The sequence below is a fragment of the Planococcus citri genome, chromosome 4 (genome assembly GCF_950023065.1).
Source record: "Planococcus citri chromosome 4, ihPlaCitr1.1, whole genome shotgun sequence".
Classification (NCBI taxonomy): domain Eukaryota; kingdom Metazoa; phylum Arthropoda; class Insecta; order Hemiptera; family Pseudococcidae; genus Planococcus; species Planococcus citri.
The window spans coordinates 1,245,338-1,270,105 of record NC_088680.1 but is presented as its reverse complement, the minus strand read 5'-3'; the positions used below and the strand labels follow the sequence as shown (position 1 = coordinate 1,270,105).

Below are 24,768 nucleotides of genomic sequence, written 5' to 3'. Positions count from 1 at the left end.
GACGATAGGCAATGCACGAGTGAAGAGAGAGATTTCAGTTTCGTCTCATCCTAGCCTCAGCTATGATTTTGAGGCTCAGAAAAAATGGAAATTGAAAAATACAAATTTCCAGGAGGTTTGGATAATTTGGTGAATTCGTCTCGAGCGGTTTGGTAAAACGCGATGCCATTTGCTGATGGTTTGCCCAATCAGCCAATCATAGCTCGCCATTCGCCACGCATTTGGAGCGTACGAGGATTTGGATTGGATGTTTCTATCAGTTTTATCATAAGTCATGGATGTTTTGTTTTTAATTCAATTTCATCAATTATTTTGATTATTGCTATTTCATTTCAAAACCTATTGTAATTCGTGAATAATTCATTGGCGTTTGATTAGTTCATGCATTGTGTGATAAAGTTTAAAGTTTAACGTTCTTCTATGTAGTGATTTCCATTGTTTGAATCTTCATCTTCGACTAATGTAAGTATCATGCAGTCAACGTACTTACATATTCTACTTGAAGTCTTATTGAAATTGTTCTTCTTATTTACTGTTGTTATTAGATTATTGCAATTCAACGTTTGATTATTCAATTATCATGATCGAAAATACTTCGGGGAGCGATGCTGGAGCTGGACAGTGGTGTTTGATCGAAAGTGATCCTGGCGTTTTCACTGAACTGATCAGAGAATTTGGTACGTTGTACGAAATGTGATCAATGGCGATTGGCGATATTAAATTTACGAGCAATGTGTTACTTTATCGAATTCGAATTCTAAATTCGATTTTTTTAGGTTGCAAAGGTGTACAGGTTGAAGAACTATGGAGTTTGGAACCGGAACAATTCGTCGATTTGAGGTAAACCTGCAATTTCATCCTAATAAAGTTGAGTACTTATTGATTTAGGAAAATTTAAATCTTTGTAATGTGATTGTTCGTAGACCGGTCCATGGACTGATATTCTTGTTCAAATGGGAACCGAACGAAGAACCTACCGGATCGTTGGTACTAGACGCGAAAGCGGATAAAATATTCTTTGCTCAACAAGTACGTAATTCGTTGGCGGTATCGTGGATTATGAAATATAGAAATTTTACTTTTCGACATCTCACGAATGCTAATGTTGCAGGTTATAACAAACGCTTGCGCTACTCAAGCTATTCTCAGTATATTATTGAATTGTAAACACGCCGATGTTACTTTGGGTTCGACGCTAACAGAATTCAAAGATTTTTGCCAGTCGTTCGATGCCACGATGAAAGGATTAAGTTTGAGTAATTGTCAAGCCATCCGATCGGTTCATAATTCATTTGCGAAGTACGTCGATTAATTACCGGCGAGTTGTACCGTAATAAAATGTTCTAACTCTACGCTTTATCATATGTATTACAGACCTACGTTATTCGAATTCGATTCAAAATCCCAGAATAAAAACGACGAAACGTATCATTTCGTTAGTTACGTTCCAATCGATGGAAGACTTTATGAAATTGATGGATTGAAAGCCGGTCCCATTGATTTAGGTATCATTCCACCCAACTCTGACTGGTTAAACATCGCTAAACCGGTGATTGAGAATAGAATAAAACGGTATAAAGAAGGAGAAATACATTTCAATTTAATGGCCATCGTCAGCGATAGAAAAGCTAAATTCGAAAAAAGAATCCAAGAAATTAATCAAGAAATGCAGGTGTGTATTCGTTATTGTTCTTGAAAAAGAAAATAATGCTTTTTGTCTAACATGGCGTATTTTTACTCGTAGGAAAACGGTATGGAAACTGATGCTCAGCAGAGTGAAATAGCCAAGTTGCATATGCTGATCGAAGAAGAAGAGAATAAAATGAAACGTTATAAAACCGAGAATATTCGAAGGAAACATAATTATTTACCATTGATCGTGGAAATACTGAAAATATTGGCCAACGAAAAAGAACTCATACCTTTATACGAGAAAGCCAAAACGAAATCTGCGGCTAAAGGAGAATCGAAAAAATCGATAAAGTGATGCAATTCTAATTCACTCCAAGTATTTTTATAATGATGTAATAATATTCAAGATTAAAATATTTATATTGCTCGAGACAATCGCTTTTATTACCGAAATCTTACTCTTTATCGACGACAAAATGAAATAAATATAAGAAAGAAATGATTCAATTAACGTTTTATTTTACAAAAATTTACATCTTTAAACTGGTTGTTTCTTGGATTTCGAATGCGGCATTTTCCAGTCCATTGTTTCATTACCTTCGTCGAAAAGCTCTTGAACGGTGACTTTCTTTCTAGCGGGTGCTTTCATCGACCCTTGTTTACGAATCGAACCACTTTTTCGCAAAACGTGACTACTTACGAGATTTAACAGTCCCCATTCTCGGTTATTCGTCGTTTCGTCATTCGAGGCACATTCCATACTCCACGCAGCTGCTCTAAACTGCATTTTAATTCTTTCGCATTCGTCCGGACTGACATTTTTGCTCACATTCAGGTGCTTTTCCAATGGATTCACGATGTACAACGCGGAATATTCCGGTTTCGGTATCATACCTCCGGTATTCAACGATATAGCGTAAGAGCCGAAATCGAACGAAGAATAAAACTGGAAAAATTCGTATAATAATACAACCAGCGAACTTTCGTTCTCGATAGTGCAGTCTTTTGGTAGAAGATTGATATCTCGCAGGAAACTACAATCGATGTCGTCGAAAGATCTCTTATCTACCGGTCTTTTATGAGTCATGAGCATTTTCAAAGTTGGTATGATTTTTTCGTGCTGTAGATAGAACAGAACGAGCAACGTTAACGAAAAATTGGTAATCCATCGTCCCGGCGCAGGATTCGTGAGACCGATTTCTTTAGCCCAGTAACGTACAGTGTAGACTAGAGGGCAAACACGTCGGTCGTACGAGCCAAGAATGTACAACAGCTCGGACATATAGACGCCACTCATGTTGGTAGCGGAAAGATCACAGTCTATACCAGTAATATCGTGCATGTATCTCAAAATGGGCACTCTGGCTCGTAAAATTCTTCTGACGTGAGTACATCCGGGTAGAAAATATTGCAAAATATCAGCGACGATTTCTAAATGTCGTTGAGAATGCATACGAGACGTACTGACGCAAGATTTCGAATGATACATCAGTCTACTAGGAACGATTTCTTGTTGTAAACGACCGTCGTACGTAAGCACCAAGTCCAAATCGCAGTTTATTTTACCGAAACCGTTGATCGAAGATCCAAATGGCAGCACCGTACAGAAAGGAAACATGCCTTTGAAAGCTGTTTCTACCTGGTGCGCAGTCAAGAATCGCAATCTGCTTCCCAATTCGTTGAGCTTGACGTTTTCGTGCAACGTGATCATATCTTCGGTAAATGATTTCGATCCGGCCAACAGAGTTTGCACCTCGGTAGATGATAAATCGCTAACACGCGCATGCTGTAATTCAGGCGCCGACCAAGTCTCCGACTTTGATCGGGACTGCAGCGTAAACCACAGAAAAGGAGATCTCGTAGGAAATGTCTCGCTCGAGTTCGAGTACTGTCCGTCAGCCAACGCTGCTTCCAAACATTCCTGGTTTTCGAACTCGATCAAAATATAGTTGCATTGCGGATTAAGCGAATAAAAAAAGCAATTCTTTATCGATCCGTATTTCTTCATGTAATTGTATAATCCGCCGTATGATTTATCGTCTTTCACTTGGATTACTACACTTTTACTAGCTTCGGTGCGTCTGCGTTTCAAAACATCGTCGAACGTAATGAAGGATGGTTTCTCTGCTGCCGAAGGTGGTTGAGGTTTCGAGTCGCCGGCTGCTGTTTCATTGGAAATCGTGCAGAATTTGTTCGCTCTCGAGTAAGCCGAATTCGATTTATGAATACAAAATGAGAAACGTCTCGTAACCAAATGCCTGAAGGAACTCATTGGGTGGTTTTCAATTGTCAAGTTATTGATCAATTACTCAATTTTTCACATTATTTCGTCGGAATTAAAGAGATATTTTTGAAAAAAAGGTCAAATTTTCATCATTTTAAGCAGATTTTGAGGTTTTTGAAAATTTGAATTTCTGAGTTTTTCTTATCAGTTGTGCGTGTTTTTGTTGTTTTTTGGGTTTCAAGGAATGGAATTTTGATTAGTCTCTTCACAGAGTCTTCATTTTAAATTTTTTCTGTGATCTTGCTTCACAAAATTTTTATTTTTTTTTTAAATTTTAATTAAAAATTAAAATTTAAAAATGATTAATTTATTTTAAAATTTGAAATTTTTAAAACAGTAAAATAAAATTTAATTTAAATTTCTTTCACAAGCCATTTTCATTATTTTTTTAATACTTGACTAACTTGACACAAGCAATAAAAAATAAAAAATTAAAAAATTGTACAATGCAGCGATAATTTTGTTAATTATTGGATTGCTGTTTAGTGTTTATGCTCCTTGTCTCAAGAAGTCAAGATCTTGCGACTTGCGCATTTTATTCAGCTCAAAACTCCAGCTCAAAGCTCCTACTCCAGCTCAAAATTTTACCTCTCGTTAAAAAACAATATTTTTCAGTTTTCCTTTGCTGTTTTGTGTTTTTGAAAAATTGAATAACCATAGGTAATTATCTGCTATTCCAGTTTTCGTCGCCAATTCCAATTCTTTTCTTTAGCGTTTTTCAAATTAGTTATCACAGATGTAAGCGATGTCAATGATTTTTCATGAACTTTTAACAACCGAAGAATATTTTTTTGCTGATTTCTGATCGTAAAACACACGACTACACAATGCAGAATGTGCGTATAAGCATGCAGATAAACTGAATATACGAGCATTTTTGCACCTTTTTTATTTCTAATTAACCGTTCTATTGAACTAGAACATTGTGAGACTAGTTAGGTAGGTACTACGTATTTCAATTTTCATTAAAGAAATCTTTTAAAAAACCACTCGAATGGTTCTCAAGGCTACAGAAGCTTCAGTGCTATTTTCCTAAGGTGCGAGTTTAAAAGTTTCCTATCCTAATAAACGGTTCACCCTGTCTGTGCATGTGAAACGAAATAAGTAGCAATTCTTGTGTCAATACTTCCTTCAATAAATCATGTAATTACGTCAATGAACCACATTGTAATACGTCAATGTATACTTATACTAGAAGAAATAATGAAGAAGTGGGTACACGATTAAGTCGTGCACACGATGAGACATTCCCATGTTTGTATTATACGCAAAATTCGGAACTTGAGACATAATTGCTGGGTATGATTGGTAATGGAAATATTTTTATAAGGATATAGGTAAGCTTTGGTACTTGATATGTACGTAAGTAAATAAGTTATAATTTATATACAGCGTCATTAAAGTCTCGTTCACAGTTTTATAGCTCATCTGAATCGGCGCGAAGGATTTTATTTTTTAGTTTTCGAAAACGATTCATGATTTTTAAATTGTTTTTCATAATCGCCTAGGCCTACATCACTCAAATTATCTGGAAGATTTGATCGATTGGATCATTCAAAGAATGGTACTGCCTAATTTTAGTTTCGTTATTTTTTAAAGGTTATTTTAATCTTTTAGAAATCTACTCAATCGTTTATGTTCATTTTGAACTAATAGAATTAGGTACCTCTAAAAATTAATAACGCTAATTATTTCACATCGTTACGCCAAGGTAATACCTTAGCGACGCGGAATGCGTACATGTAGGCGTAGGTTAGTCAGCAAAACCTCCGAAATTATGAGAACTTATTCGTAGATACCTACTTTGAATTTGATAAGACTTATTTTATGTTTAATTGAAAATTTATTAAAATTCATCCGCGAATGCTAAATTGAAAAAACCAACAAAATGCTTACGCTTAGTCAAGTTTTTATTGAAAGTAGATAATTATGTAAATAGATGAATTACATTTGATCGAATTCCTGGATTCAAAGAATAAATATCTACTTACAATCGGCTGTAATCTGTTTTTACACGCAAATTTATTCGATGTTTGCCTATTTGAATGTTTCGGCAAACTTGTTTTCATATCTCCACTCAAGAGAGCAACAAGTTTCCCAAAACGTTCGAATAAATATTGAATAAATTGGCGCGTAAATGTGTTGTACCTATGTAAGTACTTACTAGTGTATTCGTTTATTTATTTTTTTAATGAGAGTGCGTGTCGAGCAAATAGCAAAAATTAGCCATCTCTAAAATTGTAGCCCACCTATAATTTGAACAATTTACCTAAATTAACTTTTACCTATCCACTTATCTGCCTATCTAATTATAACATTGCCACAAAGTTGGAGTAAGACGTATTCTCTGTCATTCGCAGAATGAATATTTTCATGATTTAGGGGTATATTATATTTTTGTGTTCGCGATTTGTTGTCGATTTGAAAAATTTATCAGTTCGTTTTTTTCATCGGTTTTTCAGAAAATGCGATTTCTGCGAGTATGTTTCGGTTTTATTGTTGCGTTATTAGGTTTCGCGATATGTTCGTCAAAAGCATCGAATATTCTGTTCATCTTACCATATCCTGTGCCTAGCCATTTTCAATGTTTTCATCCACTGATGGTGGAGTTAGCTGATCGAGGACATAATGTTACCGTACTTAGCTCTTTCAAACCGAACCACGATAATATCACGTTTATTGATTTTACCGGAGCTAAACAATATTTTCGTAAGTGTTCGAATTTGATATTTTCAAATTATTAAATGTACCTACCTAATTAGACGTTCACAGTATAACTGTTGGGGTAAGTTTCAATTTACTTATTATTGTGTGAACCTATCGTTTAGATGCCTCATGGACAGCTCTAAGAAGCCAGACCAGACTAGAGAATATGATCACTACTTATGAAATAGTGAAAAACTTCATGAACAAAGCTCTTTACGATGAAAACTTTCAACAACTTTTAAACAACAACGATACGCACTTTGACGCGGTGATGATCGAGATTTATTACGCCGATGCATATTTAGCTTTAGCCAAAAAATACAACGCTCCGGTTATAGGTCTGGTTCCGCAAAGTTTACCTGCTGTCTACGGTTGGCTGACGAGTAACCCGATCAGCTTCTCATATATTCCAAATATGTATTTACCTTACACAAACGATATGAATTTTTTCCAACGTTTAACTAACTCGTTGTTTGGATTGGTGCACGTTGTCGCCTATGAAATGTGGTACTACGTAGCTAATCAAGAAGTTGTGAACCGGTAAGTGGTGCACGATGACGTACTACATAGTACCTATAAGTAGTGACATGGCGGGTTTACGTACCTATAAAAACACATTTTCATTTTTTTTTTCAAGAGAAATGAGAAAAAAATACCTAGTTTTTTTTTAAAGTGAGAAAAACTACCTAAGTATTTAAATTTTAAAATTTATTTTCTGTAAATTTTTAACATTTTTGAAATTGAAAGAGATACATGAAGGGATACATAGATGGGCTCGAACGACTCGTTAGTAGGTACCTATTATTGGTACTTATACTCATGTAAATCCACCTTTTAACTACTGACAATATAACCTAGATCTCATGTCAGACACAAGAATAAGTATAATATGTAATATGTACTAGATCATGTATCAATGAGAGTATCTTTACAGGCATTTCGACTTTCTGCAGAGTAATCAGAAAAATTTAAAAACAATGCTGGACGATGTATCTCTACTTTTGGTGAATACACATTACACGATGGGATATCCTCGTCCTTTTTTACCAAATATCGTCGAAGTTGCTGGCATGCACTTGAAATCAAAAAAGACTTTACCAGAAGTAAGTACCTATTTGAATGTTTTTTTTCTCTTGTCTGGTCCGTAATACTAAGTATTTAAATTCCCTTCTTGTCCCAATACTCGAGGAACTTCATCCCCTCGTCATCAATTGTCTGGTCCGAAAAGGTGTCTGTCATCTTGTACCTCGCCGCATTTGCACAGATCGTCATCAGCCAAATGCCATCTGTGTAGGTTGGATTTTGAGTGTGTTGTTCCGCTTCTAATTCTATTCAGCGTTTTCCAGAGGCTGTACTTCAATTGGTTGACTTGGGGCAATAATTCGCTCATAGTATTGCTACTTGATGCTGTGTTCCAGATTTGACAGCGTTCAACTTTGGCAGGAGCACTCGATTCATTCACTGTTCTCGGGAAACTGTGTCTAGATTTTAGTCTGCTCTCTGGTAATTTGTTGTAGCCATGCATGGGGTAAGAGGGTTGTGTGTTGCTTTAGTTTTTTCTGCTCTGACAGCCACCTCCCTACGCACTTTCAGTGGTGCAATCCCTGCAAGACAATGCAGAGCTGTGAGTGGAGTTGGTCTGAGGCATCCTGTCACCAATTGGCAGCCTTCATTCAGGGGCACATTTACTTTTTTAGCATGTGCTGATCATGCCCATGCTGGGCAAGCATATTCTGCAACTGAGTAACACAGCACTAGTGCTGATGTGTGCAGGACCTGTGGTTTAGCTCCCTATCTGCTACGTACTAGCTTTCGGATCAGATTTGTTCTAGCAGCCACTTTCATTTTGGTTTTTTCACAGTGTTGCCTGTAGGTGAGTGATCTATCCGGTGTCACTCCTAGATATTTGGGGTGGTCATTGTGATTCAGTGCAGTGTTTCCCCATTGGATGTTGAGCTGTCTCTTGGCCTCACGGTTTTGCGGGTGGAACGAGCAGGTTTTTGTCTTGGATGGATTTGGCCTGAGGTGGTTGGCTTTATAGTATTTGTCGAGTTCTTCTATTGCCTGATTCAGTGTGTCTTCCACCTCTACAAATGTGTCACACTGTGCTGTGAGCGCCAAGTCGTCTGCATAAAGGAAGCGACGCGCAAGTCCTCCAATTGGTTGGTCATTGGTGTAGATATTAAAAAGGATGGGTGACAGGACACTTCCCTGCAGCAAGCCATTCTTTTGCCTTCTCCAAGTGCTGTTCTTTCCATCTAAAGTCACATAGAACCTACAGTCTTTAAGCAGTGTCATGATGATTTCTGTAAATTTGTAGTCCCTGGTCAGTTTGTAAATCTTGTACCGAAGTAACCGATGACACACTGTGTCAAACGCTGCAGTGAAGTCCACAAACACAGCACCAGTGACCTTGCGCTGTTCAAAACCATCTTCAATGTGCTGTGTTAAACTCAGGACCTGACCAGTACAAGATTTCCCAGGTCTAAAACCTGCATGCTGACTGATTAGGTTCTTGTCAATATGCTCAGCTACTCGATTTAGGATTACTCACTCAAATATCTTATACAGGTGACATAGTAACGATATAGGGTGGTAACTTTTAGGGTCGTTTGGGTCTTTGTCTGGCTTCTGTATAGCAATGACATGGGCCTGCCTCCATGATCGAGGTATTTTTGATGTTTCTACACAGGTGATGTACAATTCCTGGATCCATGTAACAATTGTAACATGTACAGTTTTTGGCCCAAAATGCTTTATCTGCTCCACATACATTTCATCAACACCTGCTGCTTTTCAATTTTTGGCTGAGTGTATAGCTGCTGTGACCTCGGAGTATGTGAATGGTGACGAAAAGTTATTCACTTCTTCTGCTTGATTACAAATAATTTTCTTGCTTTTAATTCTACCATTTGTCTTTCCATTTATGAGCAACTGGTGAGCAATCTGGTTTGCTGTTGTCTGAGTGAAACTCCTTGCTTGACTTTTTTCTCCATTCAGTCTCTTGAGCAAGTGCCATGCTCTTTGACTGTCCTTACCAAAATTGAGATCTTCTACCAGTCCCTGCCAGTTCTCCTGCCTTAACTGAGCTATCTCCGCTGCAAGTTTATCTCCAAGCTCTATGGTATCATCATCAAAAGGATTTTCATTAAATTTATCAACATACTTATTCGTTGTACTGTGTGATGAGACTTGGTTTCATACCAGAGATGTACTCTTTCCTTGCTCCTCTTGGGTAAAAGTCCCACTATGTATGTGTACATTAGAGTGCCCCCCCTCCCAAAAAAGTCATAAGATTTTGATAAAATTCGGCGACCTCCAGAACAGTAATTTTTCTGAATGACTTTCAGCTCAAAATGAATATCTCTACCGAATTTTTTCAAAATCTTCTGACATTTTTTCTTGTCCACGATCCACAATGTGTTGTCGGGGGGTAAATAAAGCGAAGTTAAAATACCCATTACTTATTGCAGGATATCAGACATTTCATGGATAAATCAGTTAATGGCGTAGTCTACATAAGCTTCGGAACGATGGTAGATCCGATAGTTGTTGAAAAATGGGGCAAAGTCATACTGCAAGTTTTTGCCAATCAACCACTTAGCGTGATATGGAAATGGAATTCTACTTTGGTTGAAAATATTCCACGTAATTTTTTCATTCAGTCTTGGTTGCCTCAAAATGAGATTTTGCGTAAGTATTCGAGTGTTTATTTACACTATATGCCCATTTAATGGCTCGTGTACAATGTAAATAAGTAGGTATTAGAGAGAAAGATAGGCATGTATACCTAATATGTTTTTGAAATGCGTCATTAGCATCGTCAAATAGGTAAGTAATCGCAAAAACTTAAATTACGCAGATCATTACATCGAAATGCGATAATACATATCGCCAACGAGCAACGATAAATAGATTATAATTAAGCCTATATTTTGATAAAAAATTTAATTGGAAAATTACGCCAAGTGGGTACTTATTGCATACGCACGATTGAAGAAAAAAAAACGTAAAATCATTTGTCTAGGGTGACTCGAGTATTCACGTGTTATTTTGACGTTTCATTTTTCAGAACATTCGAATTGTAAGCTCTTCATAACGCACGGTGGAGTGCACAGCTTAATCGAAACCGTCAACGCTGGCGTGCCCATCATCGGGGTGCCTTTTTTCTCCGATCAACCGTTGAATATTGCCAACGCTGAAAAATTAGGATTTGGAATCGGTCTCAAAGACTTGGAAACCGAACCACTGAGAAATGCTGTACGTCGCATCTTCGATAACCCTGAGTAAGTAGTCTATAATGTGTTTCTAGGCCCTATATATATATCCTGTATCACATAGTGATCCTCGTGATGTATGTGTTCTAGATATCATAAAAATGCCCAACATAGATCGAAATTATTCAAAGATCGATTAGTGGATCCACTTTCAACGGCTACGTACTGGGTAGAACACGTACTAAGAAATAAAGGAGCACCGCATTTGAAATCTGCTGCTGCTAAGCTCACCTGGTATCAGTATTTCATGTTGGACGTGATAGTTTTCGTTTTAGTCGTCTTATTTGTAATTTCTTACTTACTGGCTGTAATTTCTACGCGTGCGATACGTTTTACCAGAGCGAAATTCAATTCATTTGTCACTTTTGTTATCGATCATAATTCTCAATACAAGAAAGTTCAGTAAAGCAAACATACCTATTGTTTGCTGAGAATGTTGCTTTATAATACAGGAGCAGGATAGGTCCTAATGCTATTGTACGGGGTTCCCAAGAATTTCGAGTATCTCTGTGTGACATTTTCTGATAATGCTGCATGAATTGAATTAATTTTTTAACATATTTAGTTTATATGTCCATGAATATAAAAATTAGGTGGTCATGCTGGAGGACAGACTCAATTATTTTGATCGCGAGTTACCTATTTGTACATAGATTGGGTTATTGTTTGCACTGAATCTCAATTTTCTCACGCCAAATTTGTACCATATATTTTGTTATAAGTAGGTAGGTGGATATCTTGTCAACTTGAAACGATTTATGTATTTGATGATTGATCATTTTAACATTTTGTACTAAATTTATCAATTAAGCAATAAAATTGACTTTTATTTTATGGGTACCTACTTTTCGTCGATTTTCAATGAAGGAGGCACCGGTGCTTAAATTGGACACCAGAATCGAACTCGGCGACCTCGAATTAGTCGAAAATCACAATCGAAAAGAAAAAAGAAAATGACTCCGGACCACACCACGAAATCAACGGCGTTCATTGATGATAAATAGATTTGGTGTTAATAAAATTGCCTAACCAGTTTGCCGTAAATACGTGGCGCATTTTTTTTCAAAAAGTAATAAACTTTTGAATTTTGAGGCGTATTGAATGGAAATTTCGACTACGGGGGTTTTTCGACATGGCAAATTCATCTCAGATGTCAGATTTTTGCTATCGCGATTTCTTTTACATACTCGAAAAGGTCCGATTTTGAGATAGAAAATGAGCCTAGAAAAAGTCATAACGTTTTCTGACTAAAATTTAAGGTCGCTGAGCTCGAATTGTCGAATTTTGCGTTTGTAATGACGTTTTCTGACTAATTCGAGCATGCTGAATCCAAAAATGACGTTTGTTTTGCGATCGGACTCGTATTCGACAAAACAGTCGCAATTTCTCACTGAAGCAGCGTTTCTCGACAAAAATGGACACCGGATTCGAACTCTGCTTGCTCGAATTAGTCGAAAACGATCCTTTACTCGACTTTTTTGAAATTCAAAAAAATCCAAAAAATCTGAAGGGGAGTTCATGCATTTTTTTGGGCAAAAAAACGTTTTCTGTCCAATCGAGCTGAAAATTGGTGTAGGGGGTTTTTTAGGACGGCGAATTCATTTCCGGCGTCAGATTTTCACCAGAGTGCACCATTTTCTTGGAAACTGCCGTTTCTTGAGTTGAAAATTGACCGAAAAAAAGTTGTGAAATTTTTAATTTTTTATGACGGATTCTGACTAATTCGATGGCGCTGACTTCGAATACGACATTCGTTTTGTGATCGGGCTCGTATTTTGCAAAATAGTCGTAATTTCTCACTGAAGCAGCGCCCCTCGACAAAAATGGACACCAGATTCAGACTCGGCTCGCTCGAGTTGGTCGAAAACGACCCTTTACTCGATTTTTTTGAAATTCAAAAAAATCCAAAAAATCTGAAGGGGTTAGTTCATACATTTTTTTGGGCAAAAAAACTTTTTCTCTCCAATCGAGCTGAAAATTTTTTGGGACGGCGAATTCATTTCCGGTGTCAGATTTTCACCAGAGCGCTCCATTCTCTCGCTAATGGACTTTTTTTGAGCTCAAAAATGAGCCAAAAAAAAGTTGTCGAATTTAGCAATTTTTATGACGGATTCTGACTACTTCGAGGTCACTGATTGCGAATATGACGTCAAAATGGATGCTGGGTTTTGTGATTCCGAGATAAACGGCAGTTGCAGTTTCGGACTCGATAACCTTGAATTGCCTACCTAGTAATTATTTGTAGCATTTCATACTTACCTAAAAATTTATCAAGTACCAATTTTTTATAATTTAATTTTTGATAAGAACGTGCCATTAAAAAAACGTGCTTGTGGAACTATCACTCGCATGGATACGGAAAATACTCGTATTAGGTTCGTTTCATCAATAGCATGCATTTCGCTAACGATGCCTAAAAGTGTGAAAATGTGCAGTATGGTGATTTGAGCGAGGAAATCTAATACTTCAGGTAAATTCAATTCAATATCTATATATGTACATACTTACTCAATAATAAGTAGATATTATAATCGCTTTATATTTCTAAATCAGTCGTAAAATTGAATTTGCAGAACACCAGTGTAGGTAATTATATATTTGACGCGTGTAAAATATTGGTTCACGAGTATACCTATCAAACAATACAGAAAAATATGCGCGAGGGAATCCTGTTTGTATCATTATTGATCTTGACCTTCACTCGCTTAGACTATGTCAGCAATTCTGATATTTTGGTGGTATTGCCAGTGTTTTCGAAAAGTCATTTCACATCATTTCAGCCTTTATTCGAAGAGCTGATCGGACGAGGTCACAACTTGACGATAATCAGCGCTGCAAAACTATCGAAAAAATTCCAACAAAATTATACTCACATCGACGTCAGCCATCTCGATGCTGGTACAGTAGGTAGGTAAAATTGCAATCCCTGAAAATAGAATTAATCTAATCTCAATCTACCACAGCTATAATAAATTTATTACTCGCAGGCATCAACTTCGCCGAAATGAGAAAACAAACTAGACTGCAGAATGTAATATTTTGCAACGAACGTCTCAGCGAGCATACTACAAAAGTAATGCGAGAGTTGCAGATTCGACGCCTACTTCATTCCAAAGATACCAAATTTGACCTAGTGATGATCGAGCTATTCCATATGGACGTCTACGCCGCATTTGGAAATCATTTCAAAGCGCCGGTGATCGCATTAAGCGCTCAAGCTCTGATATCTTTTTATACTTGGACCTCTCATAATCCATTGTTACCGTCGTACATGCCAAATATGTATTTACCCTTTACCAATAAGATGTCGTTCGTTGAGAGGTTTTGGAATGCATTTTTTACCATTTATATCGGTAAGTCTACGTGATTGTATGAGAGGTTCATCTAAATAGGTACGTATTCAAATCAAATTATACGTCCGTATTAATGTCTTTCGCCAGGCCTCTATCACCAATTTGTATCGCTACCGAGAAGCCAAAAAATTATGGAAGAATGGTTTCCATTTGAGGATGTCGATAAAATTCCCAAACTCGAAGATTTGATGAAAAACATTTCGTTGATTTTGGTTAATTACCATTTCGCGTTCCAATACCCAGTGCCATTTTTACCTAATGTTGTACAAATTGCTGGACTACACATCACCGAACCGAATCCACTTCCTCAGGTACCTAACCCAATTTTTCTATTTTTATTTTTCACAAGCTCTTATACAGCAGTTGAAAATGTGTATTCAGCAAATGTAATCGACGATAATAATTTATCAATTTTCATGATCGATGTTATTCAATTCAGGATTTGCAAAGATTCATGGATAGTGCCGCAGAAGGAGTGATATATGTGAGTTTAGGTTCACTTATTCGGCCCAATGATGTGGATTCCATTGGTAAAACAATTATCCGCGTATTACAGCATCTACCTCAAAAAGTCATTTTCAAATGGGACCCCGAAATATTGCCATCGAAACCAGATAATTTTTTGATTCGAACCTGGACACCGCAAACCAGTATTCTAAGTAAGTCTTAAGTCATCGTCAAGGACATTATCAAATTTTAATTTTTAAACACGTATTATTAATCCTACCTCTCATAATTCTTCTTCGATGACAAATTTTGAAATTATTCAAAACTGCGGTGAAAAAAACTAGCTATTATGTGAAAAAAATTGTACCTATTCACAGCGTGAAAAATTTTAAGCGAAGGTACTGATGAGAAAAAAAATTATTCATCCGTAAAAATTGAATGATTAATGTTGTTTTTTTTATCGATGTTGAAACAGACAATATTTTTATGCCAGCTTTAAGCCAGATGCTTAATACTTTTCAGTGTAAAACGGCGAAAGTGTTCGGTAGATATACTTATTAAAAATGAACTGACACAAAGTCCTCGAGCAATATTTTATTTTTCGTTTCTGATTTTTTTAAATAAATTATTCAAATTCGTTAAAATTGGAATAGATTATGTCAATGTCATTGTTTGCACTGTTCGTCAATATTTTTATTAAAACTTGATAGATAGATACTTGACATACAATACATATCTTAAACAATTAAAATACCTACCTACTCGTACCTGCATTCTTTATCGCAAAACTTTTCTCATAAGTACGAACTTTTTCCTTCTAGAGCATCCGAATTGCCGATTATTCATCACCCACGGAGGACTACACAGCTTACTAGAAAGCGTGAATTTTTCGGTGCCCATCATCGGCGTTCCCTTTTTTACCGATCAACAACATAACATAGCTTTGGTCGAACATCTCGGTATTGGAAAAAAACTAAATGTCAATTTTAACGACAATGAACTTTTCCAAGCTGTGCAAGAAGTGATCACAAATCCCATCTATTATAAGAAAATGAGACTCCAATCGAGTAAATTCGACGATCGTATGACTTCACCTTTGAATACCGCAATTTTTTGGGTAGAATACGTGTTACGTCATAGAGAAGATTTACGTCATTTGAGACCTGCCAGTGCAGATTTGTTATGGTATCAATATTTCTTACTAGATGTTTTCTTGGTGATCGTTTTAGCTTTTTTGTCGATGCTGGCCTTGTTTTATTATATTGTGAGAAGAATTATTTCTCGTTTCAGTAGACGCAGTATTATTTCGGATTTTAAATATAAAATTGGTTAAAATTGAAAAATTATCATTTTTTTTTGTAATTCGTATTAGGTAGGTAACAATTATATACTTAATTATATGATGGAACCGATTAGAAATCATAAATTCGTCATCAAAATTAGAATTCACCCATTTCTGAAGAGGGCACTCAAAATATTTTAAATTTTTACACCAGATCCGAGTGTGCTGATTATCTCAAATTCTCTCGAGTTTTTTAATTTGAAGTTTCTATCAACCTGTCAAATTTATGACATCTTGAAGTGGTCTTTGGCTATAATGTTGGCGTCTATGGAAGTATTTTCAGATAAACCCATACGTCCACGACTATCATTATAAAGACCGATGCATCATTTCTCATCGAACTGTTAACCTATCTAAATTTGTCAGTATCATGCCAAAAGCTGTTTACTGATTTGAACGAAACGTCATTTTTCAAGTGCGTACCCATCTATTGTAGCTACGTTCAATTACATATTGAGATTAGTTAATCTATAGTCGATTGATATTCGAGTGAAAACAATCATGTGTGGTGTGGTATGATATCAAGCATAGATAGGTAATTTAAATTTAACTCTTTGGAACTTTGATACAAACATATGTAATATGTATTAGTATACTAGGTACCTAGACCTACGTAAGAATAACGCTGTACGAGAAATATCAAAACAACAGTAACAAAATGTAAAAGATAATATCGCGTAGATCGGAAATACCCATGGCTTTAAAAAGTATATTATATATTCTATTGTTTGTGTACCCAAATGTTGATTTGTTCGTATAATAATTTTCATTGTCGCGATAATTTGCATTAATTTATCGAAATATCATCTCAGTAATGAACACTACACCGAATACCGATGCAAATGATCAAACGAGATTACGAAATTCATGACAAACTAACCAATTATCGGACGTAGATGTGTTTATTTTTGAATCGACGAGGTAAATGAAACATTGTTATAACATGCATGATTTAAAACGCATCAATTAAGTACCTACTTATTTCGATAATTTTATGCTTCATAAATGTATAAAAATATCAGTATACCTACCTATTTATTGAAACACAGAAATACCTTGGCTTCTTCAATACAAAATGAGTGGCATGATTCACACCTCGCTTTTCTTGATTCGTTTGAAAATTCGTGAATATTTTTTTCAATTTTTAACGGGAATTCCCAAAAGTTAAAACGATAATCAGAAATTGTTATTTTATGAGTTTTTACAACAAAAAAAAATTTAACTGAAATTCTGTTTTGAAGTTTTGGCTTATTTTTAAGAATTTTAATTCGACTTCTTGATTCTGAAAAAATCAATTTTAAAGGGTGAAATTTGGTTTGTACCCAACTTTGAAAATGTTATTAATATGGCAAAACTAAAATTAAGCACTCATAAACTCTTGGATTTACCTATCATCTTTGTGACGTCCTTTCGATCGATTTAGACACATATTGTCAAAATCTTTTTGTGTTAGTTCAAAAGTTCAAATCCAAAATTGTCTCCAGAAATTGTTTCTGAAAAAAAAAAAAAATAAATAAAAAAAAACAAAGTTCATCGTTTGTGAACATATGAACGAAAAAAGCTGAAATTTGGTTTTTACTGTAAGTACCTGGGTATATTATATTATTTTTGACCTCACGAGTTGATTGGTTATGGTTTCAATCCGTTTTGAAGCCTCTGGCGGATTTTCAAAATCGCTGGAGTCTAGAGAAAATGTTAAATTAGAATCGGTATAGAAAAATTCTGAAAATACGTGTTCAAATCGATTGAAAGGTCCACAAAAATTCCGAATCTATAAATGCTGAGTTTCAGTTTTACTCTATTTAGTCCGGCATATGACAATAGGAGTAATTGCACCTCCCCCCCGATCCTCCGGGACAACGTTTTTCTTAAAGGGGACATCCTAAGGAACATTTTAAAGCAAACTTGCCCAAAAAAAGCTGACCTTACTTACAAAATGGCGGCCATTTTGATTGACAGGTCGCCGAAATCTCAGATTTTGCGTTTCAACATAGGATTTGCACGAAATTTTTTAAACCTTACAAAGGTAGATCGAAAGATCATACAAAAATTTATCACCTGTCAAAATTTCAAGTGCTAAAGTGCGTTTTTCGATTTTTGGTGAATTTTTGAAAATCCAATTTAGGCCAAAAATGAGGGGAAAAAAATCAAAATTTTACCAAATTGACCACGAAATCTGAAATTTGTGATGTACCTACCCTATTTTCGACAAGCCAAATCGATTGGAAACTGTTTCAACCCGTTTTGAGCAGTTCTGGAGCCTCCAGCAGATTTTTGAAACTCGAAATTCCCACAAAATTCCATCAAATTGGAGTTGTAAAGCTAAAATTTATTCTAAAAACTAATTTCAATACGCTACGAAGTACTGCAGGTGAATTTCAAGTCGTTTTGGATCCTCCAGCGACTTTTTGAAAATTCCTGAAGCGTCTAGCAGATTTTTGAAACTTTAAATTTGCACAAAATTTCATCAAGTGAAGATGGAAAGCTGAAATTTACTCTACACTCCAATTTTAACACCCTCTGAAGACGACTTCAGGTGGGTTCAAGTCATTTTGGAGCCTCCAGCGACTTTTTTGAAAATTACTGGAGCCTCCAGTAGACTTTTGAAACTTGAAATTTCCCCAAAATTTCACCAAACTGAGATGGAGAGTCGAAATTTATTCTGCAAACTACTTTTAATACGCTACGAAGTTTACTGCTGGTGAATTTCAAGTCGTTTTGGAGCCTCCAGCGACTTTTTGAAAGGTTGTATGGCGTTTTTTTTGGAAAATTGGAATTTCCTAAAAGTAGCTGGAAGCATCAAAACCATTTGAAACCACCATGTAGTGTGCGACGTAAATTTCAGCTTGCCAACTCCATTTGATAAAATAATGTTGCGGGAATTTCAAGTTTCAAAAATCTACTGGAGGCTCCAGTAATTTTCAAAAAGTCGCTGGAGGCTCCAAAAGACTTGAAATCCATCTGCAGTCGACTTCGTAGCGTATTGAAATTAGTTGCAGAGTAAATTTTGGCTTTCCAACTCCATTTGATGAAATTTTGTGGGGATTTCGAGTTTAAAAAATCTGCTGGAGGCTCCAGAACTGCTCAAAACGGGTTGAAACCGTTTCCAATCGATTTGGCACGTCGAAAATACAGGATGTATCCCAAATTTCAGCTTTCTTGGTAAATTTGGTAAAATGTTGATTTTTTCCCTCATTTTTGGGCAAAATTTCATTTTCAAAAATTCACCAAAAATCCAAAAACGCACTTTAGCACTTGAAATTTTGACAGGTGATAAATTTTTGCCTGATCTTTCGATCTACCTTCGTACGGCTTAGAATTTTTTAGGCTAGTCTATGTTGGAACGCAAAATCTGCGATTTTGACTGGCCTGTCAATCAGAATGGCCGCCATTTTGTAAATAAGGTCAGATTTTTTTTTGGGCAAGTTTGCTTTAAAATGTTCCTTAGGATGTCCCCTTTAAGAAAAACGCTGTCCCGGAGAATGGGGGGGGGGGTGCAATACTCCCATTGTCATATGCCGGACTAATTTACAGCACTTTTTCGAAAACTGCAGAATTCGACTCTAGAACGGTTCGAAATTATTACCAATCGCTTCGAAAGGTCGAAAAAAGTAGCAAACCAAATTCCAGCCATTTGTGTCAAGTTAATAAAATTTTGATTATTGCGAAAAATGGGTCAAAAATTTAAATTTTTTAAAATTAACCACAAGTTGAGAAATTAATTTCAACTTCCAATATTTTAGGGTCCATTTTTCTGTCCAGTCCTCCAAAAAATCAATGTAAAAAGTCTCAAATAGGATTTTCTCAAGGTCATTGACCCGTTTGTTTGTCCTCATCCCAAGGTCGTATGTATTACTGTATGGCCTCTTGAGGACGTTAACCCGTCTGATAGGCTTCTTAAGGTCACTACCCTACTTCTCAAGGTTATCTGTCTGTCTGACCTCTCAAGGTCACTGACCCGTCTGTATGTCCATTTTTTTTATCAAGCATTTTGCATGAATTACCTACATGAAAACATTGAAAGATATAATTAAGTTCCATTTTTTCGATTTCAATAATTACAACAATTTTTATCAAATCGACTAATATTTTTGCAGACCGAATTTTCTGCCGAGAATAAACCCATAATCAGTTAAAAATGGCCCCATTCTGGATATCGTTGGTGATCCTAACAGCGACGACGAATTTATACCATGTTTATTGCGAAAACATTCTGGTTTTCATGCCACTACCAGCTCGCAGTCATTTTAGATCGTTTCAACCATTATTCGAGGAACTGATTAAACGAGGACATAATATCACGCTAGTCAGTGGACACACTTTGTCTGACAACTTGCAAGACAGATACGAACACATAAATATAAAACATATTTTCCCAAAATTGAGTAAGTATGCTACCAACATACTCGTACATACATACATTACATACATTTATAATAATTCATCCGAGTTGAAAAAAGCTGCGCTCAAGGTGTCCTGAACATATTTGCAAATGGTTTTTGAAAATGTCAAGATTTATCCCGAAAATTTGTCAAGGACCTTTTACAACCCACTGAATGACTCCTCAAATTGAGTCGAGCATAAATTCGATTGCTGGAAAAGCAAGTCACTCGCATTTCAAAACTAAATTTTGAGTCTATAGAGTTGATTTTTCGATTTTTGAAGCACAAAAATCGACTACTCGAATCGATTGAGACCATTTTCGAGCCACTTTGGAGTTTCCAGAAGAAACTAGACTTTTCTTAGGTAATTTCAAATTGATCCAGAAGGCATTGCAATCAACTTTGGCACTTGAAAATTTAGTTCTGACATCAGTTCAACATAATTCCAAGCTATGTACAGTTAGTTTGTTTTGTATTTCATCTTTTACAGGAATAAACTTTGCCGAAATGAGGAAACAAAATCGACTGAGTAATTTTATATTTAGCAGCGAACGTGTTATCGAATACGAAGAATGTGTTCTTCAGGATCCTAAAATAAGACGTTTATTGGCGTCCCGCGAATCTCGTAAATTTCATTCGATAATAGTGGAATTTTTCTTCATGGATTCTTTCGTCGCTTTAGGCAGTCACTTCGACGCTCCTGTGGTCGCAGTCAGTCCTCAGAGCTTATTACCCTTTTATAGTGCGACTGTAGGTAATCCTGTAACTCCTTCCTACATTCCTAATTTATTCCTGCCTTTCACGGATCATATGTCGTTTACCGAACGACTTCTGAACGCAATTTATACAGCCATTATAGGTAGGTTTAAACACGATGCCCATCAAAATCAAAAACTTGGGATTGTTTTCTTAACAATTTTCTTATATTCGTGCTTTCCTCGCAGGTATTTATTACGAATGTATCGCTTTATCAAAGCACCAAAAACAGATAGAGAAATATTTCAGTTTTCAAAACGATCGAAAAGAAATTCCAAAAATTAAAAATTTAATACAAAACGTTTCGTTGGTTTTGGTCAATTCGCATTACGCTTTCGGTTATTCAAAACCTCATATTCCAATGATAGTTCAAACAGCCGGACTTCATATTACCGAACCAATTCCACTTGCTGAGGTGAGAGTCGAAATTATCTTAAAATTATAGACCCACTTACTGTATTGATTTTTAAAAAAAAACTTGTCATTTGTCTCAGGACTTGGAAAATTTCATAAATAATTCCACCAATGGATTCATCTTCATCAGTTTAGGATCGTTGATCGATCCGAATGACGTCGCGTCTTTGGGCAACACTGTCACAGCAGCTTTGGGGCATTTACCCCAAAGAGTTATTTTTAAATGGGATCCAAAATTAATTCCAAACGCACCGGAAAATTTCTTCGTGCAAGAATGGCTTCCTCAAACTAGCATTTTGAGTACGTACGAGCTAAAAATATGCTTATATGTACCTACTTTGGGACAATTTTTCGATCGATTCGTTCGAATTTTTATCTTTTTGTGCAGATCATCCAAAATGTACATTGTTCGTCACTCACGGTGGACTACACAGTTTGATAGAAAGCGTTAATTTCTCCGTGCCTTTGATAGGGATTCCTTTTTTTACCGACCAACAGCATAATATGGCGCTTGTGGAAAGCCTCGGTATAGGTAAAACCTTACCATTGAATCCTAGCAGTGATCTATTATCAAGGAGCGTTCAAGAAGTGCTAACTGATCCGATGTAAGTGAAAGAAATCTTCTTATCTTTGCATTTACGACCTAACCCTTAATTATTCATTTATGTAACTACTCAGATACTATGAAAACGTGAATCGTAAATCCAAAACATTCAAGGATAGAATAGTTCCACCTTTGGATGTGGCTGTTTATTGGATCGAATACATCATGAGACACGAGGATACTTCCCACTTGAAATCGGCATCCTTAGAATTGACGTGGTACCAATATTATTTGCTGGATGTTCTGACACTTTTATTTAGTTTATTTAGCATCGCTTTATATACGATTTACACGGCGGCTAGGTTATTTTTAAAATTATTTTTACATGTTTTAGGTTATTCAACTAATGAAAAAAATATACCAAAATATAAAAAAATAAAAAATGTAAAAAAAGAATAGAAAAATTTTAACGAATAAATACCAGTGTTCGAATAGGTGTACTTTTTTTTCATTTCTGTTCATATAGGCTCTCTTATGATAAGCATTCATTTTCAATATTACAAGGCAGTAAGCGCCTACGTAATTTCAAAAAATTCCACAGATTTTTGACAGAGTACTTTTACATCTTTATTTAGTCAAGTGTGTACGTAATCCACCGATTTTGTCATCTTTAAATTAAATAGGTATTCGTAGGAAGCGAGCAGATGCGCTTTAGATACTTTAATAACAGGTGTGCTTTACGATCCAAGTCTTAATCAGATACTTGATTCGAATAATCCGACGGTAAATAGAAGATAATTTATTTATCACCACTTTAAGCATCACGTTTTTATGAAACACATACAATTTTCTGATACTTACAACTAGGTTATGAATTACATATTCTTAAAAAAATGTATCTAAGTAATTTTGACATAAGCACCTACCTATTTAGGGTACTAAGTTTTTTTTTTTTTTTTTACCGAATTTTTAACGAATTTTGTAGCTCTTGCCCCAAGTTCCACATCATTAAAATTTTAGCTGTCAGTATTGAATTTAGAGCCACTACAGTAAAATTTTGAAATTTTCAAAAACCGATACCCCGACACTTTAGGCATTTCCCACCGCATTGTCGTGGGAAAACTTTGACCTACGCGCTTGACCAAGAGGCATGTTTTATTTTATCTTTCAACTAAATTTTTCATATTACATACATATGTAATATTATTTTTCGAAGATACTTCAAAATCTTCATTATCGATGAAAATTTGAATAATCCTGTGGTACTTGGGTTAAAAACTACAATGAGACCACTTTTCAACCAAATCCCCGGGGGACACTTCATGATGTTCTTAGTAAGTTCAACGGGCAAGGACATCTCTCGTTCATTCAATCACCGATTTCACTCTCTTTTTTTTTACCAAAGCCAAGAGATCCAAGGTTAACCTTGTGTAAAAAAGTTCTAGGTATTTCTTTATTGAAAAATTGAGAACCTTGTAAGAAATATTTAATTTTAGGGTCATTCCATGTCAACTCAACCAAAAAAATACGATTTTGAAAGTCATGTCTTTTGATTTCGCTCAATTTTTTTTACAATATATACCCACCCAGTAAGTAAGAACCCCGCAATTAGTTTGGTCCCAGCTCCCTCAGGAGGCGGGGGGGGCTTCCATTATTTTCACATTGCCTCGAGCTACTCAACTTCTCACATTTCAAAATGGCGCTGTAAGTGGGAGCTACCTTTTGATGCTTTTTTGAAATATTCAAGTTTCGAGATGGGATCTTTCAATAGAGGGGGAGCACTTCCACCCCCAATTTTGGGCGAAACTTTCGAAAGAAAATCTGGGGCACGTGATATATCGAATTCTATGTTGTTGGTGACGCCGAACACGAATATGACGTCAGATTATTGATAGGACCCTATCCACAGCCCCCAGCACCTCCCCAAAGGGGGTAAAGCTTCATGTTTTGTTTGTGTGACACATGGAATAGTATGTTTTTGGTGACGCTGAACACGAATATGACGTCAGATTTTTGAGTGGACCCCATCCACGGCCACCAACAGTTTTTTGGACTTTTATACCTATTGGGGGAGGTTCTGGGGGCCATGGGTGAAGTCGATTCGAAAAACCAAGGCAATATTCGTGTTCAGCGATATCGAAAACATACTATTCATGTGTCACACGAATGTAACCATTTGGGGGGGGGGGGTCCAATCAAAAAGCTGACGTTGTTATGGTGCAATCTGCCTCCACCTGCTAGGTGATAGATCTTAGGGTAACCCTTTACGCGATGTGATTTATTGCTATTTAGTAAAGAGGGTTCCAGTAACGTGAGAAAATATTATAAAATAGGGAGTGAATGATACTTTTCAATAGTCAAGGAGGCACGAGCTTCTGTCGATTGAAAGGTATCTTCACTTGGTTTTTGCGATCGGCCGTGGCAAGATCCTTGTCGAAGTATGTGGTCAAGGAGTAATTTGTATATGAAAACAGGCCTAGGCCTAAGTAATATTATTTCAGGATAACCCACTACACGTGTGTTTAAGGTAATATTTTGATTTAATCGTAGTCGTTGATATTAATTAGTTTGTTTATCGAGGTAATAATCCGACGATTATACCTTTTGTGGTCATATCAAGATATTCCTAGG

General features: G+C 36.1%; 4 protein-coding genes across 7 annotated transcripts; 3 read left to right on the top strand and 1 right to left on the bottom strand.

The window, feature by feature from the left end:
- Nucleotides 1-254: 254 nt before the first annotated feature.
- Nucleotides 255-2,067, top strand: Uch-L5 (ubiquitin carboxy-terminal hydrolase L5). The gene is made up of 7 exons (XM_065361055.1): nt 255-462; nt 546-677; nt 777-840; nt 924-1,029; nt 1,112-1,299; nt 1,375-1,672; nt 1,745-2,067. The coding sequence occupies exons 2-7, from the start codon at nt 581-583 to the stop codon at nt 1,985-1,987; spliced, it is 996 nt and encodes a 331-aa protein (XP_065217127.1). The 5' UTR covers nt 255-462; nt 546-580; the 3' UTR covers nt 1,988-2,067.
- Nucleotides 2,068-2,129: 62 nt separating this feature from the next.
- LOC135843231 (poly(A) RNA polymerase, mitochondrial-like) lies at nt 2,130-4,077 on the bottom strand. The gene has a single exon (XM_065361045.1). It carries the CDS (start codon nt 3,902-3,904, stop codon nt 2,171-2,173), a length of 1,734 nt encoding a protein of 577 aa, XP_065217117.1. The 5' UTR covers nt 3,905-4,077; the 3' UTR covers nt 2,130-2,170.
- A 1,070-nt stretch (nt 4,078-5,147) lies between these two features.
- Nucleotides 5,148-11,717, top strand: LOC135843235 (UDP-glycosyltransferase UGT4-like). Its single transcript, XM_065361052.1, has 6 exons — nt 5,148-6,625; nt 6,745-7,162; nt 7,557-7,725; nt 10,096-10,315; nt 10,695-10,908; nt 10,990-11,717. The coding sequence occupies exons 1-6, from the start codon at nt 6,382-6,384 to the stop codon at nt 11,303-11,305; spliced, it is 1,581 nt and encodes a 526-aa protein (XP_065217124.1). The 5' UTR covers nt 5,148-6,381; the 3' UTR covers nt 11,306-11,717.
- A 1,452-nt stretch (nt 11,718-13,169) lies between these two features.
- LOC135843233 (UDP-glycosyltransferase UGT4-like) lies at nt 13,170-22,631 on the top strand. 4 transcript variants are annotated; one of them, XR_010558270.1, is made up of 8 exons: nt 13,170-13,369; nt 13,473-13,806; nt 13,887-14,252; nt 14,340-14,563; nt 14,692-14,911; nt 15,521-16,576; nt 16,854-16,962; nt 20,139-20,181. XR_010558270.1 is itself a non-coding variant. In XM_065361047.1 (8 exons), exons 3-8 carry the CDS (start codon nt 20,180-20,182, stop codon nt 22,594-22,596), a joined length of 1,605 nt encoding a protein of 534 aa, XP_065217119.1. In that variant the 5' UTR covers nt 16,431-16,576; nt 16,854-16,962; nt 20,139-20,179; the 3' UTR covers nt 22,597-22,631. The 4 variants fall into 4 exon arrangements, 3 of the variants coding, with proteins under 3 accessions (XP_065217119.1, XP_065217121.1, XP_065217120.1); XM_065361047.1 differs by lacking the exons at nt 13,170-13,369; nt 13,473-13,806; nt 13,887-14,252; nt 14,340-14,563; nt 14,692-14,911 and adding exons at nt 20,914-21,282; nt 21,368-21,594; nt 21,674-21,893; nt 21,982-22,198; nt 22,272-22,631 and having other exon boundaries at nt 16,431-16,576; nt 20,139-20,426; XM_065361048.1 differs by lacking the exons at nt 13,170-13,369; nt 13,473-13,806; nt 13,887-14,252; ... (1 more) ...; nt 14,692-14,911; nt 15,521-16,576 and adding exons at nt 16,586-16,748; nt 20,914-21,282; nt 21,368-21,594; ... (1 more) ...; nt 21,982-22,198; nt 22,272-22,631 and having other exon boundaries at nt 20,139-20,426.
- The last annotated feature ends 2,137 nt before the right edge of the window (nt 22,632-24,768 follow it).

Bases quoted from the DNA above. Each gene is read 5' to 3' on its own strand.
- Uch-L5 (XM_065361055.1), top strand. From the start codon at position 581: ATGATCGAAAATACTTCGGGGAGCGATGCTGGAGCTGGACAGTGGTGT. The intron at 841-923 runs GTAAACCTGCAA...GATTGTTCGTAG, and splicing joins GAACAATTCGTCGATTTGAG to ACCGGTCCATGGACTGATAT. The intron at 1,030-1,111 runs GTACGTAATTCG...CTAATGTTGCAG, and splicing joins AAATATTCTTTGCTCAACAA to GTTATAACAAACGCTTGCGC.
- LOC135843231 (XM_065361045.1), bottom strand. From the start codon at position 3,904: ATGAGTTCCTTCAGGCATTTGGTTACGAGACGTTTCTCATTTTGTATT.
- LOC135843235 (XM_065361052.1), top strand. From the start codon at position 6,382: ATGCGATTTCTGCGAGTATGTTTCGGTTTTATTGTTGCGTTATTAGGT. The intron at 7,726-10,095 runs GTAAGTACCTAT...TACTTATTGCAG, and splicing joins CAAAAAAGACTTTACCAGAA to GATATCAGACATTTCATGGA. The intron at 10,909-10,989 runs GTAAGTAGTCTA...TATGTGTTCTAG, and splicing joins CGCATCTTCGATAACCCTGA to ATATCATAAAAATGCCCAAC.
- LOC135843233 (XM_065361047.1), top strand. From the start codon at position 20,180: ATGGCCCCATTCTGGATATCGTTGGTGATCCTAACAGCGACGACGAAT. The intron at 21,894-21,981 runs GTACGTACGAGC...CTTTTTGTGCAG, and splicing joins TCCTCAAACTAGCATTTTGA to ATCATCCAAAATGTACATTG. The intron at 22,199-22,271 runs GTAAGTGAAAGA...GTAACTACTCAG, and splicing joins GAAGTGCTAACTGATCCGAT to ATACTATGAAAACGTGAATC.